At 39.5% G+C, this 16680-nt stretch overlaps 1 protein-coding gene across 7 annotated transcripts in view; it reads left to right on the top strand.

Annotated features, from left to right (window-relative positions):
* The window catches only part of CHD9 (chromodomain helicase DNA binding protein 9), a 192787-nt gene extending 183858 nt beyond the window's left edge, over positions 1–8929 (top strand). For 4 of the 7 annotated variants that reach the window (XM_019535722.1, XM_019535721.1, XM_019535719.1 and 1 more), the window contains 2 exons: positions 3440–3544; positions 5495–8929. In XM_019535722.1, coding sequence (XP_019391267.1) covers positions 3440–3544; positions 5495–6364 — 975 coding nt within the window. In that variant the 3' untranslated portion in view covers positions 6365–8929. The remainder of the gene's footprint in view (positions 1–3439; positions 3545–5494) is intronic. The other 3 variants (XM_019535718.1, XM_019535724.1, XM_019535720.1) reach the window with 1 other exon arrangement.
* The last annotated feature ends 7751 nt before the right edge of the window (positions 8930–16680 follow it).

Genomic DNA, 16680 nt, shown 5'->3' with positions numbered 1-16680 from the left:
TGCTACTGGCCTTGCTTCCCCTTGGCCCTGCTGCCTGGAAGCAATGGCAACAGCCAGGGGCAAGGAGGAGTGGGCCCAGCCAGGGCTGACGCATCAGGCAGGGGGGGAGGGGAGGAGCAGGCCTAGGCCCAACGAAGCGGGGAGCAGGGCCAAACCCCAGGTGGCAGGGGGGAAAGCAGGGAACCTGCCCAGACGAGGATGGAGTGGACACAGGGCTACATCCTCACCCATCATTCTTGACAGGCAATTTGCTAGTAATTAAAGATTTCTTTTAGCTGGTGAATGGTCTTCTTACTCTAGAAGGGTATAAAAGAGAAGGCACAAGGCAATTTTAAAATTGTAAAATCATATGACCCCTTCTCAAGAACCAATGCTTTTTAAGTTTTGGGGTGCTTTCAATTAGTGGTTTCTATTTTTAAAATTAAAATATTTATGTACAACTGCAGTTACATTGCCCTTTTCCTGTAGAAGAAACTCAAGGATATCATAGACTATGTATAGAAACCTTTTCTCCTAACACTGCAGTCTAACAACTGCCTAAAGTTACTAGAAGCATTGATCAGCTGTTCTTAAGATAGAAAAAGAATGCCCTACCTGACTGAAATCAATTTGAGGTAGACTGTGGTTACCCAAGTAGAATTTGGCCAGAACCAGTTTACAGTTCTACTTCTATAAATATTGCTAGAGCATGACTGGTCAAGATGCTAATTTTAAATATCACTTCATCTGAAAGTTGTAATCGTTTAGCATTAGGAGACCCCCTACGTTGTTGCTGCTTCAGTGCTGCCTGGGAGAGACCAAGGAGCACCATTCACTAGCCCTTTGGGTGTCACCTGTCAAAAGAATAACCCATCATAGCTCTTTTAATATCTCTTATAAAGTGTGTACTTTAATCAAAGACAGCTAAGTCCGAGAGGAAGATTCAGCAAAATAGAGAAGTGTGTTAGTCAGCAGTTGATTCTATAATTATAACTGTGGTGAGATGCAAATTTACAGCATGACATATCCTTTTGTTTTGCTCTCCTAATTTGTCACATTTTTTCAGAAGGTTTCATTCTCTAAGTCTGTCTTAGCAAAAAGATTGCACAGTTTTGCAAAAGAAACACTTTAAAATAATATTCCCCTTGAAACTTTGCCTGGTTTTACACACATTTTTTTAATAGTTCTCAGTCGGCACCCATGGTCCCCCCACACTCTAGATATGGTAAATAATTCCTGGTTCCATTTCAGGCACACTTTGAAAAAAACTTCATTAATCAACAGGTTGTTGTGCACCAATACAACGTTGACTGCTGCAGTAGCTTAAACGGGATGTGATTTGCTTTCAAACTGCCACATTCATTTCTGGTTTACCATTATATTCCCTAAAAGTGAAGTGTTTAAAGCTGTGTAGTAGAGTAACAGGAGACTGTACTGGGGAGAGCCAAACAAAAATGTAGCTGTGTAAGAAGATTAATCAGAGCCTGGGAAAGGTATGAAGAAACTAAACTGGGCTTTTGGGAAAGCAAATGACAATATGCAAGGTGACTATAATGAGACCTTGGGGTCAGAGCAGTGATGAGCATTGCTGTGGATCTGAGATTCAGCTGTGTACCTCAGTTCTGTAGGGAGACCTTTTAAGAGATTTTGTGTCAAAACATGTTGCAACAGAGAGCCTGGGGCGCCTTGTTTCTTTAAGATAATAGCTCAGCCAGGGAACGCTACAGGCTAAGCGGCAGCTGCAGGTCTCCAGGGCAACAAGCTTAATGGCATAATTAGCAGGCACCTATAGGCAATCAGCTGACCAGAAGTAGGCAGGGCCCTGGGAACATACAAGCCCAAGGCTGGGGCTGGCAAGGGAGTCTCCCCTTGGCAGCTGCAGGGAACTATTTGATGTCCTCAGGTACATGGTGGTGCCCGCTGATAGCTGTGGGCCGCCATCAGACAGCAGCCAGCAGTGCATGAAGGCCTCCAGACCCCATGTGGGGTTCCAGAGACAGTCCAGAAGTAGCTGCCCTGGCAGGGGGCAGGTCCAGGCTGGCCGCTTCTGCTGCTGCTGCTGATGACATCAACTAATAAAACATGGATAGAGAAGTCTTCTTGATGCTTGGCACTCACCGGTCTTCTTTGCAGTTAAAAGGCTAAAAGTTTAAAAGCTTAAAACCGCGGGGGAGGGGGAGCACCACTGGGGAGGGTGACCAGAGCCTTAAAAATATGACCATTTTGCTGCCTGCAGGAATAGTGGGGCTCTGGGAACTCACCAGCAGCCTAGGATGCCATATTAATGAGTGACGGTTTATAGTCTGAAAGGGACAGTGGGCTGTTATCCCTTTATGTTATGTTGTAGCCCAGGGGATTATGTTTACACTACGTTTAAGCCTGTGGTTTGGGTTGGGACTATAAAGAGCAGTTTATGGAGATCCCATTAGTGCCTATGGGGCACACGATAGCCATGAGCCCTGCCAGAAGCAGGCTTAAGGCCTGAGCTATTGTTGAGCCCAGAGAGAGGTGGAGTGCAAGGGTACAGTGAGACAGGGACCTGACTATTCCAGCTTTTCTCTTCATCCCCTTTCTGATTCTCTTAGGTCTCCATTCAGCAGCAAAACTGGGAGCCAAGTAAGAGATGATGACCTGTGTTAGAGGGTTAAGGTTATGTGGAGGTTAGGGAAGTAAGAATTTTAAAATGGGGCTTGTATTGGAAGGTACATGGAACATCTCTTCTCTCTGCTGCTTCCATTTAGGCCTGGCCAAGGCCAAGTTCTGATGCTTCTACCCCTCTCTATTGCATAGAGTTAAAACAGGGGAGGGGAGATGATGATAGGAATTTGGGGAGACTTATATGCATATTCCTTTGCTTTTTGCATTGGTGGAAATCTTTCAAGTACATGCTGTCTAGCAAACTTAACTCAGTCTTATTTTGTGAGAAAATACAAGAAGAGAAAGGTCATTTTGCCAGAAATGGCACTTCTTTTTAGACAGTAAGTAGTGTGTGCTGAAAAGAGTATTCAGGCTTTAGCAAGCAGCAGGAATGACAGAATAGCATTGATTCACCCAGCAAAAAATAAACATTTTAAAAAAAACTAGAATTTGAACTGTCTTTTAAAAGCTCTGACTGCTATTATTCATATGTTCTTTATCAGGACAACACTATTCCATTTCAGCAGTCACGCAAAATGAATCCTGGCATTTATACTAAATCTTACATTATTCAGATTGTCAGATATTGAAGTTGCTATATGAAAGTGTGATGGCCACTGATGTGTACAAATTAAAAGTATGTATTTTAGTATATTATGACAGAAAGAAATGATAAATGTGACTTGCTGCTTTGCTTTTTAATGCTGTTAGATGATATTTTAATTTTTTTGAAAAAATGCTAATGAAATTATGGTATAAAAGCAGGAGAATCCAGCATAACCCAAGGTGCGTTTCTTGACAAATGTAACCTTTTAACTTTTAGGTGGGAGGTGCTTTTGCCCCACCATTGAAGGATTTATGCAGATTCTTAAAAGAAAATCCAGAATATGGAGTAGCTCCTGAGTGGGGAGAGGTTGTAAAACAATCTGTGAGTATTTACAGAGTTCAAATTATCATGATCTATGATATGAAGTCTTGTGGTTTTTAAAATATAATATAAATACAGTGGGAGAGACAGATATCAGTTTCAGTTTACAGTTTGGCAGCTGTTTCATGCAGATTTTGAGGCTCTCAGAAAAGCTTCTCTCGATCAGCTAATAGTGAAAAATCAGATTTATTCTTCTTATACCACAATGATGATTTTAATTGCACTTTCAAAATAAAGTTACTTGCCCAAGAACAATGGAAAATTTGATTTAAGGGCTACTGGTCAAACTTGCAAACAAAATATTAAAATAGCTGTGGTGGTGTTGTAGTTATATAGTATTATTTGATTAATTATTAATAATATTTTAGGCCAAAATTTTATACTGTTAGGGAGATTCCAGTAGGGGGATGACATTAATGTATTGAAAAATTGTGATCAAGTATCTTCCCTTGTTCAGTTAAATGAATATAATACTATTATAGAGCTGCCTGACTTTAAAAGTAGGGATAGCAAAGTTTTCAAAAACACCAAAGTCTGCTTTTCAAAAATGACATTTGTATGTTTTGCAAAATATATCATAGATTTCTAAATCACATAAACCAATTTTAAAACTTTACTGTTTTTTATGGCTTCTGTCTCCTGTGTGTGCTGTTTTGGAGAAGTTTGTCCTGCTTCAGTATCATTATTGCAATCCTGTTTGGTGCTCTGCTGTATGAGATACCAGCCAAAAGTGTGACGGAAGGAACTGGATTCCCCTTTTCCAGTGACTCAATTGGATAGTTTTTCTCTAGGCTAGGATTAATTAACTTCAAGACTATATTTCAAATTCTTACGTAAAACACACAGATTTGTGATAATGATTTAAGCAGCCATTTAAACTTTGCCCATTTGTGTAAGCAGACTGGTAGAAAAGAATAATCTAAGATGTGTTTGTTTCACCAACAAAACCACAAATTCTGTAATTTACAAAAAATGACTGTTAAAATTTAGATTAAAATAACAAAATTTGAGGGCTTCTCTTCACTACATCGATATGGAAAGTGTCACTCACTTAATACAGTTCTTACCTTAAGACTCAAGAAGTTTGGATTTTCATTATTAAAGTTACTATATTACTGACGTTTCTGCCATTTTAGATGTTTTGAGAGAAGTTATTTTGCACAAAAAGCTCTGAAGACAGTGCTATGAGTCCACTTCACTTACATCACCTGAGACGTAATAGAAGTGATTTTTTGTTGTCTTTATGGTAATTTCAAGGTAGAACTGAATTTTAAAGGGAACATTAACGTGCAGTTAGAGTTCTTTATTATCACTAGACAGAACTTAGAGAGTTATAGCAAAACCCTCCCCTAACATTTCAGTTTATTTGGGCTTGTCTCTGGTATCTTGTAAGAATATAACAAGATAAAATTCAGCTTGATAAAACAAGGCAAAATAGACACTAACAAGTTTTAATCAAGTGTTACATGTTATTGTTCTACGCACAACTCACATTTTTTCCCATTAGTCAGTCAAGCTGTTATCTTTGTAATCAATTACAAGTATACTTGTAAGTAAATAATTGTAATATGGAAATTACAGTAACATTTATTGAAAATTTCCAGAATGAAACTACATATTAAATCTTGAATTTTGATGGCTTCTGTATTTTCCTGTAGGCCTGGAAACATGATCCTCTGTGCTTTCAGAAAGTACCCATCAAGTCAGTAAGGCTCTACATGGGAGCAGAGGGGACTGGCTGTGAGGTCTCATTGCAGGATTTGGGCTATGAATAACTTTGGGAGCACATACCAGTTGCAAATCTACCTAATAAATTATACTACTGTGCTAAATTCAGTTAATAGAAAAGTTCTTGGAACAGTTTTTATTTATTTTATTTTTTTACCATTGTATCTTTATCTTTGTGTTATGGCATTAAATTTTCAGATTAATTTAGAATGTTTGTTTCAGGGGTTTCTTCCGGAAGGTATGTTCGATCGTATTCTCACTGGGCCTGTAGTGCGAGAAGAAGTAAGCAGGAGGGGAAGGCGGCCTAAAAGCGAGATTGCCAAGGCAACAGCAACAGCAGCAGCAGCAGCTACAACAGCAACAAATATATCTGTCAACCCTTTCCTAGCCAATGGATTACTTCCAGGAGTGGATCTACCTACTCTTCAGGCCTTGCAACAAAACCTGCAAAACTTACAATCACTGCAAGTAACTGCAGGATTAATGGGAATGCCTGCTGGCCTAACTACTGGAGGAGAAGCTAAGAACATGGCTGCTATGTTCCCCATGCTACTGTCAGGGATGGCTGGATTACCAAATTTGCTGGGTATGGGAGGACTTCTAACTAAATCTACAGAATCTGTGTCAGAGGATAAAAAGGGAAGTGACTCAAAGGAGGCAGATGGCAAGAAAGAAAGGACAGAAAGCCAAAACAAAGACAATTGTGGAGAAAACTCTGTATCAAGCTCTCCTTCAACATCCTCTGCTGCTGCAGCTGCCAACCCATTAGCTCTTAACCCCTTACTTTTGTCCAATATACTTTATCCAGGGATGCTTCTCACTCCAGGCCTTAATCTCCATATCCCAGCTTTGTCCCAATCTAATATTTTTGATGTACAGAACAGTGAAAACAATGACACAGGCTCAGCCAAGCCTACAGAGGAAAAGGAGGAAAATTCTAGGATTAGAGATCAGGAAGACAAAGGGGGAACAGAGCCAAACTCTCATAATGAAAACAGCACAGATGAGGGTTCAGAGAAAGCAGATGCTTCATCTGGATCTGATAGTACATCGTCTTCATCTGAGGATTCGGATTCTAGTGATGAAGACTGACCCCAGACTCTGCACTTAAATTATGAACTGATTTTGAATTTATTCTTTAATTATTTCATTGTAAATAACCCAGTGTTGAGTGCATCAATGATTTGCTGACCGAACATTTCAGTATTTGTTTAGAAGTGCAAATTGCTTTCAGAGACATTTTGCATGTAATATTTCTTGAAGTTCATAAGTTTCTGAACTTGTATGTACTATCAAATACACAATGGTGTAAAATTACAACAAAAGGCATTATAATTTTGTTGGGGGGTTAATTTTATGAAAATAATGCTCAGTAAGAGCTGTATATTTAATATATTTGCAGTGAACACAGAATACTTTATGCATATTATTGATTTAATTTGAATATAGTTTTACAGCCTCCTTGACACTTATAATTTACAGATCAAAACTCAGCAATAATTTGGGCAGCTAATGAATGTCATGAAAGCTGTAGAATCTACATCACCATCCATTGCTTTAATTACATGAAAATGCTCTAGTGTTGTGATGCACTGCTGTTTCCAATTCAGGTACAAGTGTGTTTTTAAAAAAAAAAAAAAGAGAGAAATTTTTTCCCAATCAGCCAATTAAACTGGCTACCTGTTACCTCAGCTGAGTTAGTTTAGGAAGTTTACATTGGTTTCTATACTTGTTTTCAGGTTTTGTTTCGTTTTTAAACACATCCTGTAAGAGATCACGTTAATCTGGTGAGAGAGATGACCATTTTTGTTCATTACTAGTGTTCTCTTGATAACAGTAAAGGGAAGTTAACACAAAAATGGTCCTATCTCTTCCTACTTGGCACCATATAGATCTATTTAGTTTATACCTTGCAAAGTTTTGGGCTCCCTCCACAGAAACAAAATGTCCCAGTTGAGGAGTAGTATCCCCAAGACTCAGAAAAGGCAAACTACTGTAAAGTGCCACTGAAAAGACCTTTCAACACTGCATAATTCATGTAAAAATTGTTTGTTTGCTTTGTTTTTGTAGATTTCTATTTGTGTTTTATGTCATAAAACCTCCTCAAATTACCAGATGATAATGGTAAAGAAAAATATAGATGGTTTTTAACTCTTTTTGAGTTTTAACATCTTTACAGATTAAAATCTGACTAAATATAAAATATAACCCAAAATCATTGGTAGGGTATCAGTTCATATATTATGCTGAGTTGCCCACTAAGAAAAAGCACTTTGAATAGTAAAGAAAGACAAGTTATTCATGGAAACCATAATAACGGCGCATAAGATGTCTGTTTAAATCCAAATCCTTAGAACACTTTACTATATCAAATCTATGTAATATTTGATGTGTGATACAATTCCTCCTTCTTCTGAAGCTGCTATTACTCTGACATGGTAGACGCCTAGATTCTTTCTTATGTATGTTTTAAACTGACTGAGATTTCAGTTTACTCTAGTTATTTCATTTGTAGTCAAGGACAGACAAGTGTTCAGAGAGAATAGATACAGGTACTAGAATAATGGAAGAAGCTTTTCAAAGGGATGAATTTTAAAAAACTGTATATTTTGATATAGTTCTGTTGCTTGCTTGTACAGTAAACAAAACTGTGTTGTTTTTTTACCAAGAACTTTACCAATAAAATATAAGTTTCTGTGTGCAAAATAAATAACCCCATGAATAGAAGCAGTATTACAATTATACAAATACCATTTGAATTGTGCTGGTTACTGTATTTTCCCACAAATACTATTTTGATTTTTTTGGCCCTTCATACAGTGTCTTAGCAATAGTGAAAATTAAAACCTGCCAAGAGAAGGGGGTAGCAGTTCTTCATCATGGAAGGATGTATTGCATATTTAATATTTTTGCCCTTTTGTAATATAGCACTTTTGTTTAACTAGAATGCATATACAAGATAGCCAAAGTTTTGCAAACACAATTATTAACTTAGTTTGTTGATGGAGCATTTCAGCAACACCATCATTTCCCACCCTTACCCCACAAAATAAATCCTTAATCTTGTGGCTAAAACCTAATTTATATCAGATTTATGAAATAAAGTATTTTCCTAATCATGGTCAAGTGCGTTTGGTTACCATTCTAGTGATGCTCTTTCTATGTAATAAGGCAATTACAGTTCCAAATAAGGCTGGTATAGACTTGAACATAATATATCGGGTTTATTTTTAATCAATATCAATTGGAAGAGGAAAATACATCCCACAGTGAACTAAACAATATGGGAATATGGTTGTATAAAGTTAAGGGTTATAAGGAAACCTCAGTAGAACTACACTAATACTGAAGTTACAGTTGAAAGGATATCCAAGGTGATGATAAAGTGTGTGTTGGTAGTTACTAAAAGAACTTTAGCTGTTATTGCCTTGTATTTCTATCCCTTGTTTCACGCTTCATGATCCAAGTCTCAGTCCAGGTTTTCTTTTGGACATTTGCAATATTTGCCAGTTGTTTTCTGTGTAGTCTGAATTTGCTTTCTGTAGTTGAACAAGCGTCTTAAAAAGTCATTTGTAATTTATTGAATTACTTTCTATGATGTTCTATAGAGCAAATGGAAGTTTAATTATTTTTTATTAAACATATTCTTTGACTACCCACGATGTCAGCCTTGATGTATGAAAATAATTTTATTTGTACACAGATTAAATTTAAACCTTTGATCAGGGTAAGTAAAGCTATAACGAAATTACCAATACATAGGAAGACTGAAATTATTAAGAAGTCAGGATAACAATTTTTCTAGTGTGACTGGAAAATTGACTCGCTTTGACATTTAAATTGTTAATAAAACTACTTATAATATTGTTTCATAGTAAGATATTAGGACAGAAGATTTACGTGACTGGGATACATCTATGTGTTTGCCAAACTGTTTCCTTTTCAAATACTACATAACCTTTTAAATGCTTATTTAAGTCTGTTCTTCTGAACATCCCTAGTTGCTTGGTGCTGCCTTGTTTGAGTCTGTTAATCACTTGTATAGATCAGTAGCATTCCTCTTAGCCCTCCACATTTGAATTCTGTCTTCAGAACTTGATAGTGCATTTTCAGTTTCTTCTCTTGTAAATGCATCTGTACATACCAAATTTACTTAACTTCTCCTTGTCATGTTTTCATCGTGGAGATCTCACTGCAGTTCTAATAGTTTTATGTTTGTTTCAAAGGTTCTTGTTAGAAAACAGATATTTAAAAGGTAGACCAAAAAAAAAAGGAAAATCTTACATGATTTTAGCCTTAGCATCTTGGAATATAATCCTATTACATCTCACAAAGTAAAGAAAACGAGATTATTTCTAAAAAAAATAATAATAATTAAAAAAATAGAGGTGCTATAGGGAATAGTGTTAGTGTTTGAGACCTGAACTGAACCAATATCTAGGTATGGTGTTAATTTCTAAGAAGTAATGTGAGTAAGATGACATTAATATTAGTGGCATTAAAGATTCAATAGTACTTTCTTAATAAAAGATGAGGTTCTAAACCTACTGCCCTGAATTCTGCTTCCAACATAAGATGTTCTATTCTACCTAGCTAAGTTTCTCCTGTAGTATTGGTTACAGTACTCTTCATATTTTGCTCTAAACTATCATGTAGCAGCAGCATTGTACACTTGTCAAAAAAAGACCTTGCTGTTGGTTGCACTTAAAAGATGAAACACTATCTGTATACAGCTTTTAACTCTGTTTAGAATTGTGAAATGTAATGCATGATACAAGTTTTTGTACTGTAAAGATGATGGTGAGTATTAAACGTTTGTCTACATTAGGAATATTTGAACTGGTAAGGCTATGCCAATAGTAGACCACAGTATAGATAAAGTGCGCTCTTTACTGACTATCTCATTTTTTACTCAGTATGTGCGAGGGTGTTTCATAAAGTAATGGCATTTTTTTTAAAATAACTGTTTTGTGTGCGTTGAATGAGGAAACTAAACAGTAGCAGGGAATGCTGATGGCAGCATTGCTAAACATATACCCATCATTTATGACTCTAGAGAAGTGATGTGATGCAGTAAATGATCATCACACACAAAATGGTTTTCCATCAAAATTGCCTTAACTTTCTGAAACACCCTTGTACACTAATGATTTCAACGGTGTTAGCTATGCAGAAAAATAATCCCTAATTGTGGGTGAGATTTTGCTATGTGGGAAAATCAGATTTGTACTTCAGATTTGTTGCAAACTTAGTGACAGTATTATAGCAAGTAGATGTCCTTTATAGCACTCTTCAAGACAGAGGGCAATAAAAAAGATATTGGATATCTCAAAATAGTAGTAGTATCAGATTAAAATGTATTCTCCAATCAGAATTTTATAACTTCTCTAATTTTGCTTAAACTGTAAATAAAGTATTATTCTGGGTAAATTTCAGATACCAGTAAGAGATTCCTGGTATTTAAATGTTTCTAGTGAAACAGGTGTCAATGAAAGTTTATCTTGGGAACCATAAACTAGTATATTCCAGCCTCAAACACAAATGGATACAAGTATAGTTTATATCTACTTTGAAGTATAGGATGATATGCTGATGTTAAGTCTTCAATGGAAATGCAAGAATTACCAGGACAAAACCTCACAGAAGTTTGCAAAGACATTCTTCTTGAGACAGTCTTGGAATTTAGCATACTTGAGTCAAAAGGGATAATAACTTGGATAAGAAGACAAAATAAAGCCACATGGAGAAATATTATGTGGTATATGCCTTTCACTGGGTGGGTTACAATGGCAGAGTAGGAAGAAAGAGTTGGAGTCAGAGAGCACTGTACTCCAAGCATTCTTCTCCTTCCCTACCCCAATAGTCCCTCACCTGGCTGCTGTTTGGGCGATCCGGGAGTCAGCTTTGACAACATTATGGCTGCCAGTAGGACTTTCATATGAAGGTCTCCTTAGCAGATTACATGTTGAAAACTTTTACTTGGGTGTTTTAAAAGGAATAGACTGGAACATTGAATCTTTCCATTAACCTCTGTTCTTCATTCAGTCATGCACTGAATTCCATGAATAAAGACCATGATTTCTTTTCCTCTTGGAACCAGAGCTGACCCGAGCAGGGTGTGGGGCCCTGCCCCCGCTCCGATCCCACGGGCCTGGATTTGAAGAAGTTGCTGCCACCATCAGCAGTGGCATTTGGGGATAGGGGTAGTAAGCAGCTGGGCATGGAGCTGCTGCTCTGCTCCGCAGGGTCCCCCAAAGGGGCAGTCGCCCCGATTCGCACCCCCTCTCCCCCCCGTTATGGCCCTGCTTGGAACAAAATCTTACTCAGCTCTTCAAAACATGCCTGTGTTGGTAAGAATGCAAATATGCTAAGGTGACAGAGGCAGAGACTCAACCAAAGAATTTTTTTTATAGTTTTGTTGAAGTTACTGAGCTGATAGCTTATCCTAGTGAAGGGTCTGCCTGTAGAAAATACTGAATTATGTGTTTTGAAGGTAGGAAAAGAATTAAAATACTAACCCTTGGGGGAAAAGAAAGCATTTCCATCTAAACTTAAATGTAAACAATTAGGAACCCTCTGCTCAAAATGAGTTGGGCTGAGCAATAAAACTTGTGTATATTAATACCTCCATTCAAAAATGTTTGTTCCCTCAGCTTACTGTGTTTTGGCTTCTGTAAGCTGTTGGATAAACATTCCTGAAATACTGTGGACTCTATTTTCAGTTGATTTAATCACTGATGGGTAAAATCACTGCTGCCAGAGCCTCCAGCTATGCTTCTTAGAATGAATCAGAAACTGTGTGGTATGACTTCACTTACAAAGAAGTAAGTTTTAAAAAAGACTGACAGACACCACTCTTCTGTCCTTGTGTTGACTTGTCTTTGTCCTAGTCCTAGTTCCTCAATCTTTTAATTTTCTTGAGTTCTTCCAGATGGAAAGAAAGTGCACGAAGTGGGAGAAGAAAGGGATACAAGAAGGACCAGATATTCTTGGTCACATGTTCCAGGTGCAACAGTTAATTCTCTGACATGACTTGGTTCCCTGTCTCTTGCCCATTCACCTTTTGATCAGGCATCAAAGGTGCAAAACCTTCATGTAAGTGAACCAGATATGGTCTGCTTTGGGCCTCCCTCTTCCTACTACCTTTATTTTTTTATATATAAATAAGTGAGGGAGACTGTTTTAAATCATTCATTGGATCTTTTCTGTCAAGGTTTAGGAGTCTTTTGGGGTAGGGCACTTGTTTCCACCAGTACCTGCTAACTGGCTGCCTCACCTCAGGCTTTGTTCCTGATGAAAGCTGAATGCAGGACAATTTTGATTTACTGCTATGCAGTTTGTTTCCTGCTGTTTCATCTCTGCTATGCCTGTTCTAGCAAAATAGGTTAGAGATCAGTTCTGTCCTTCCGCAAGCAGCTTTTAGTTTAGTTGCGTTTAATGCCAGCAGAAGAAAAAAAGCTATTTTGGAGGGTCCTCTGTACCACATCCTTTTGCATACCACAACTCTTCCCCCTAACAGAAGTCTACTCTGAAAAGGTATTTATTATACATCCAGTTGATTTACAAGGTAGTGGCCATAACTTCAGATTCTACCCTTCATTTGGACACTCTCCTTATCGTGGTGTACTAGGACTTGACCCATCTCCCTGGGCAAAAATTTTGAGATGCCCTTGGGCATCAAGCCTGCCACCCATTCAGCTTACAGACAGACACTGCAATTTCTCCATTATTTCAGCCAATGTGGCTATATCTAGAAGTGGATAACCAGGCAGTTGTGAATTAGTTGTCTTATTTCTCTTCAGAACAACTTTTGATAACATTTGGTGCATCTACACAAGACACTAAATGTGCAGTCGACTAATTCTACTGCACATTAGTGCATCATGGCAAAAGCCGTGCTAATGCACAGTAAAATTAGTCTACTAAGCATTAACATCACTAAAAAGATGTGTGGCAGTGCTACTGTACAGTTCCACTGGTTGCTGCACATTGAGTTATTACCTGTTATTACAGGTACTGAACTTAATGCACAGTAACTATGCTACCTTAATGCACATGTAGATAGGCCCATTTCCAGTTAGCTTAAGTCCAATGGGATGTAGATAAATCTAGCAAGAGGTCTGGAATGCAACCTTGTCAGTGAAATTTCACTTTGTTACTGCTGTGTTCAAAATGTTTGTTTAAACTGAGGAAGTGGAACCCAGAAACAGTATGACACACAAATCCTACTACTCGGTGCTTAGCTACTTAACTCCTTTTGAATACTCTTTAACGTCATTCCATGTACTCACAAAAGCCCTTTTCAACAAATGTTCAGCAGTAATGCTTCTGACCATTTCAAGGAAGGAGGAAGTATTTGTATTCCAGTACCACTTAGAAGATCCTGTCACAAACCAGGGCTTCGTTGATTTAAGTGGTGTCTACATTGGGTATTTTTCCGTAGGCAGTAACACTGGTATCAGAAGTTTGTTGTACACAAGATCTGTGATAGAGCTGAAAAGTCAAGGAGAGGTGGCAGAAAGAAGTTGCGTAGAGTTAATATGTTAAAAGATATTCATTTTAAGCTGATTTCAAACTGAATAACTGAACTTCTGATAACATAAAAGCAAGTTATTTTGTCAATGGAGTTAAATTCTTCATGATGGAAAAAAAAATTAAATGAATTATGTATAAAAGTTTTCTTTGTTGAAAGCCTCCTCTGAACATGCAGTACTAAATATTTTTAAATACCTAAAACCAATAGGATTAGGGCTGTAAATGGAAGTTTAATCATTTGGAGCAGGGGTGCTCAATCTCTGGCCTGTGAGTCGGACATAGCCCACGGAACCATCATGTCTGGCCCATGGAGCTGTCCATGGGGTGGGAAATTTCATGACGGGAGCAGTGGCCATTAATAGACACCCTCACCTTGCCAAATTCCCAATCCCCAAACTCTGAACTGCACTGCAGCTCGCAGCCGATCCACAACCCTTCCACATCTGGATTGGTGGATTGGATCAAGACCATACTCTTCTCCCTGCCCCCCACCCAGCTGGTTTGTGGCTAAACCACACCCTTTCCATGTCCTCTCCCCACTGCTGGGCCAAGCCCTGCCCCTTTTACTCATGGGGCTGGGATGGGGCCTAGCCATGCCCTCCCCCTTCCTCATGCCCGGGAAGCTCCCCTTTTTTCTATGGGGCCAAGCAACATGCTCCTGTGTTGCAGGATTATAACTGGGCTGCCCCATACCCCCTCCACATGGCTGGATGGTTCCCACTGCACCAGTCCCAGTGCTGGATCACTGGCAGGATCCAGGCCATGGACAGACACAGGGCATTATTCCTGCTGGACTCCCACAAATGTGATCCTTAATAATTTTATCAAAGGTTTTTCCAATAATAGAGATGAGGCTAACTGGCCTATAGTTACCCGGATTCTCCTTCCTCCCTTTCTTGAAAATAGAGGCCACATTTGCCCTTTTCTAATCCTTTGGGACCTGACTTGAGCATCATGAGTGATCAAACAACTGTGCCAGTAGTTCTGCTATGACACTGGCCAATTCCTTCAGCTCCCTGGGATAAGATCATCCGGGCCTGCTGACTTAAACACATCTTGCCCCTCCAAGTGTCCTTTCACTAAGTCAGCACTAACAGTTGGTGGGCTGGTTTCCCTCCTGTGCTCATCTATAATCCAATTGGAAGATATGTCCTGATTCATGTTCAGGAATACAGATGCAAAAAACTCATTGAAGAGCTCAGCCTTGTCCCTCCTATCTGTCACTAATTGCTCTAGTCTGCCTTGTAAAGGTCCTATGTTATCCTGTGCCTTCTTTTGCTCCCTATATACCTATAGAAGGACTTTTTGTTCTTTTAATGAATGTTTGTCACCAGCCTGAGTTCCATTGCTGCTTTGGCCTTTCTAGCTGCCTCCCTGCAAGTGTGAGCCAAGGAGATATACTTCTCCTTGGTAGCTACCGCCTGCTTCCATAGCCCATATGCCTCTTTCTTTGGCCCTAGTTTTTTCTGGATTTCCCAGTTCAGCCAAGAGAGTTTCTTGGCCCCTTTGCCCCCTTTCATGTGCAATGGGATTGTCTCCTGCACCCAAAGGATCGCTCCTTTTAGGAATGACCACGCTTCCTGGATTCCCATCTTGTCAATGCCCCTGATCATCAGTGCCTCACTAATTTTCTGAGCATATTGAAGTTGGCTTTTCTGAAGTCTAGCACTTCTGCCTTGCTGGTTACCTTTCTTGAGCCAGCTTTCCCTTTAGATTCATCTCCTACTGATTTTGGCCAAAACTGCCATGGACTTGAATGAACATGATGCTAGTAGGTTTGGAATTACAGATTTGAATCTCTGTAAATTTTAGCAAAAATGGCTGTATTATTTACCTTTCATGCTCTTACTTCTACAGTGCCACCTAGTGTTTGTGGAGCAAACTAAAAATGTCACCAGTGCAGATTTTTGGGTTGTTTCAGGTACCTAAATTCCTTCCTTTTCCTTCATTTTTTATTGATAAAATCAGCCATGGCTTTCATAATAGGGTTTTAGCTGTGAAACTTTAGTAGCAGAAAACTGAAAAAGGATGTGTGGATAGTTTATATTTTCCCTCTCAAGAGCCACAGCAGAAGTCTTAACTGTTCTTGACTTCCCGTAAGGTTGAGCACACCTCCTGCTGTGTGAACATTTCTTCAGTACAGAAGACTGAGAGGAGCTAATTTTTTCTCTTATCTCTGTCATCTGTGCTGGAAGGCGCTACTGATTTTTGTCACAGTCGCGACTCTGCAAACAGATCCCCCTGTTCATTTCACGGCGCACGGCAAGTACTGGTACCTTTAAATTATTCTCCATAAACCGTCTGACTTACTAGGTAGGCTGCCATGCTCAGAGACACGGACCCTTCCGCAGGGTGCTGGGAAGGGCAGTGCAGGGCGTAGGCGTGCTGAATAAGAGGGAATAAATGAAGTGATATTAATACAAAGGACAAGGAAAGGTGAAGGAAGGGGCTCTGCTGCGACCGTGGAAAGGGGAAGGGATCTAGCCACTCAGTGCTGGGCTCAAGGAAGGCCTACGTGACGCCCGCTTCTGTCCCTCCCGCGCTCATTTGCATACAGCCCCTCCCGCCCCGGCGGTGGCGGCGCGCGCAGGCCGGGGGTGACGTCACAAGGCCGTGGAAGACGCGGGGTCACGCACTGGAATTCCGCCCTATTGGCTGGGGTGGGGACCAACTGCGAGAGCATGCCGGGAGTGACAACCCTATGTCGGGTTTGGGCGGAGGGGGAGATGTCTGAGCAGTTATGGAAAACGTAGTGAGCCTGCGTGAAGCGTGGGGAGGGCCTGCTGATTGGTAGAAGCGCCCTGCCCTGGCCAATGGGAGGGTGAGGTGGGGGTGGGGCTCAGCGCCGGGGGGTTTGGATTCGAATGCGCGTC

This window comes from Crocodylus porosus, unplaced genomic scaffold (genome assembly GCF_001723895.1).
Source record: "Crocodylus porosus isolate Cpor-Errol unplaced genomic scaffold, CroPor_comp1, whole genome shotgun sequence".
In the NCBI taxonomy this organism is placed as follows: domain Eukaryota; kingdom Metazoa; phylum Chordata; order Crocodylia; family Crocodylidae; genus Crocodylus; species Crocodylus porosus.
Note: the sequence above shows the minus strand (reverse complement) of the source record. Positions and strands in the feature narration are given on the sequence as shown.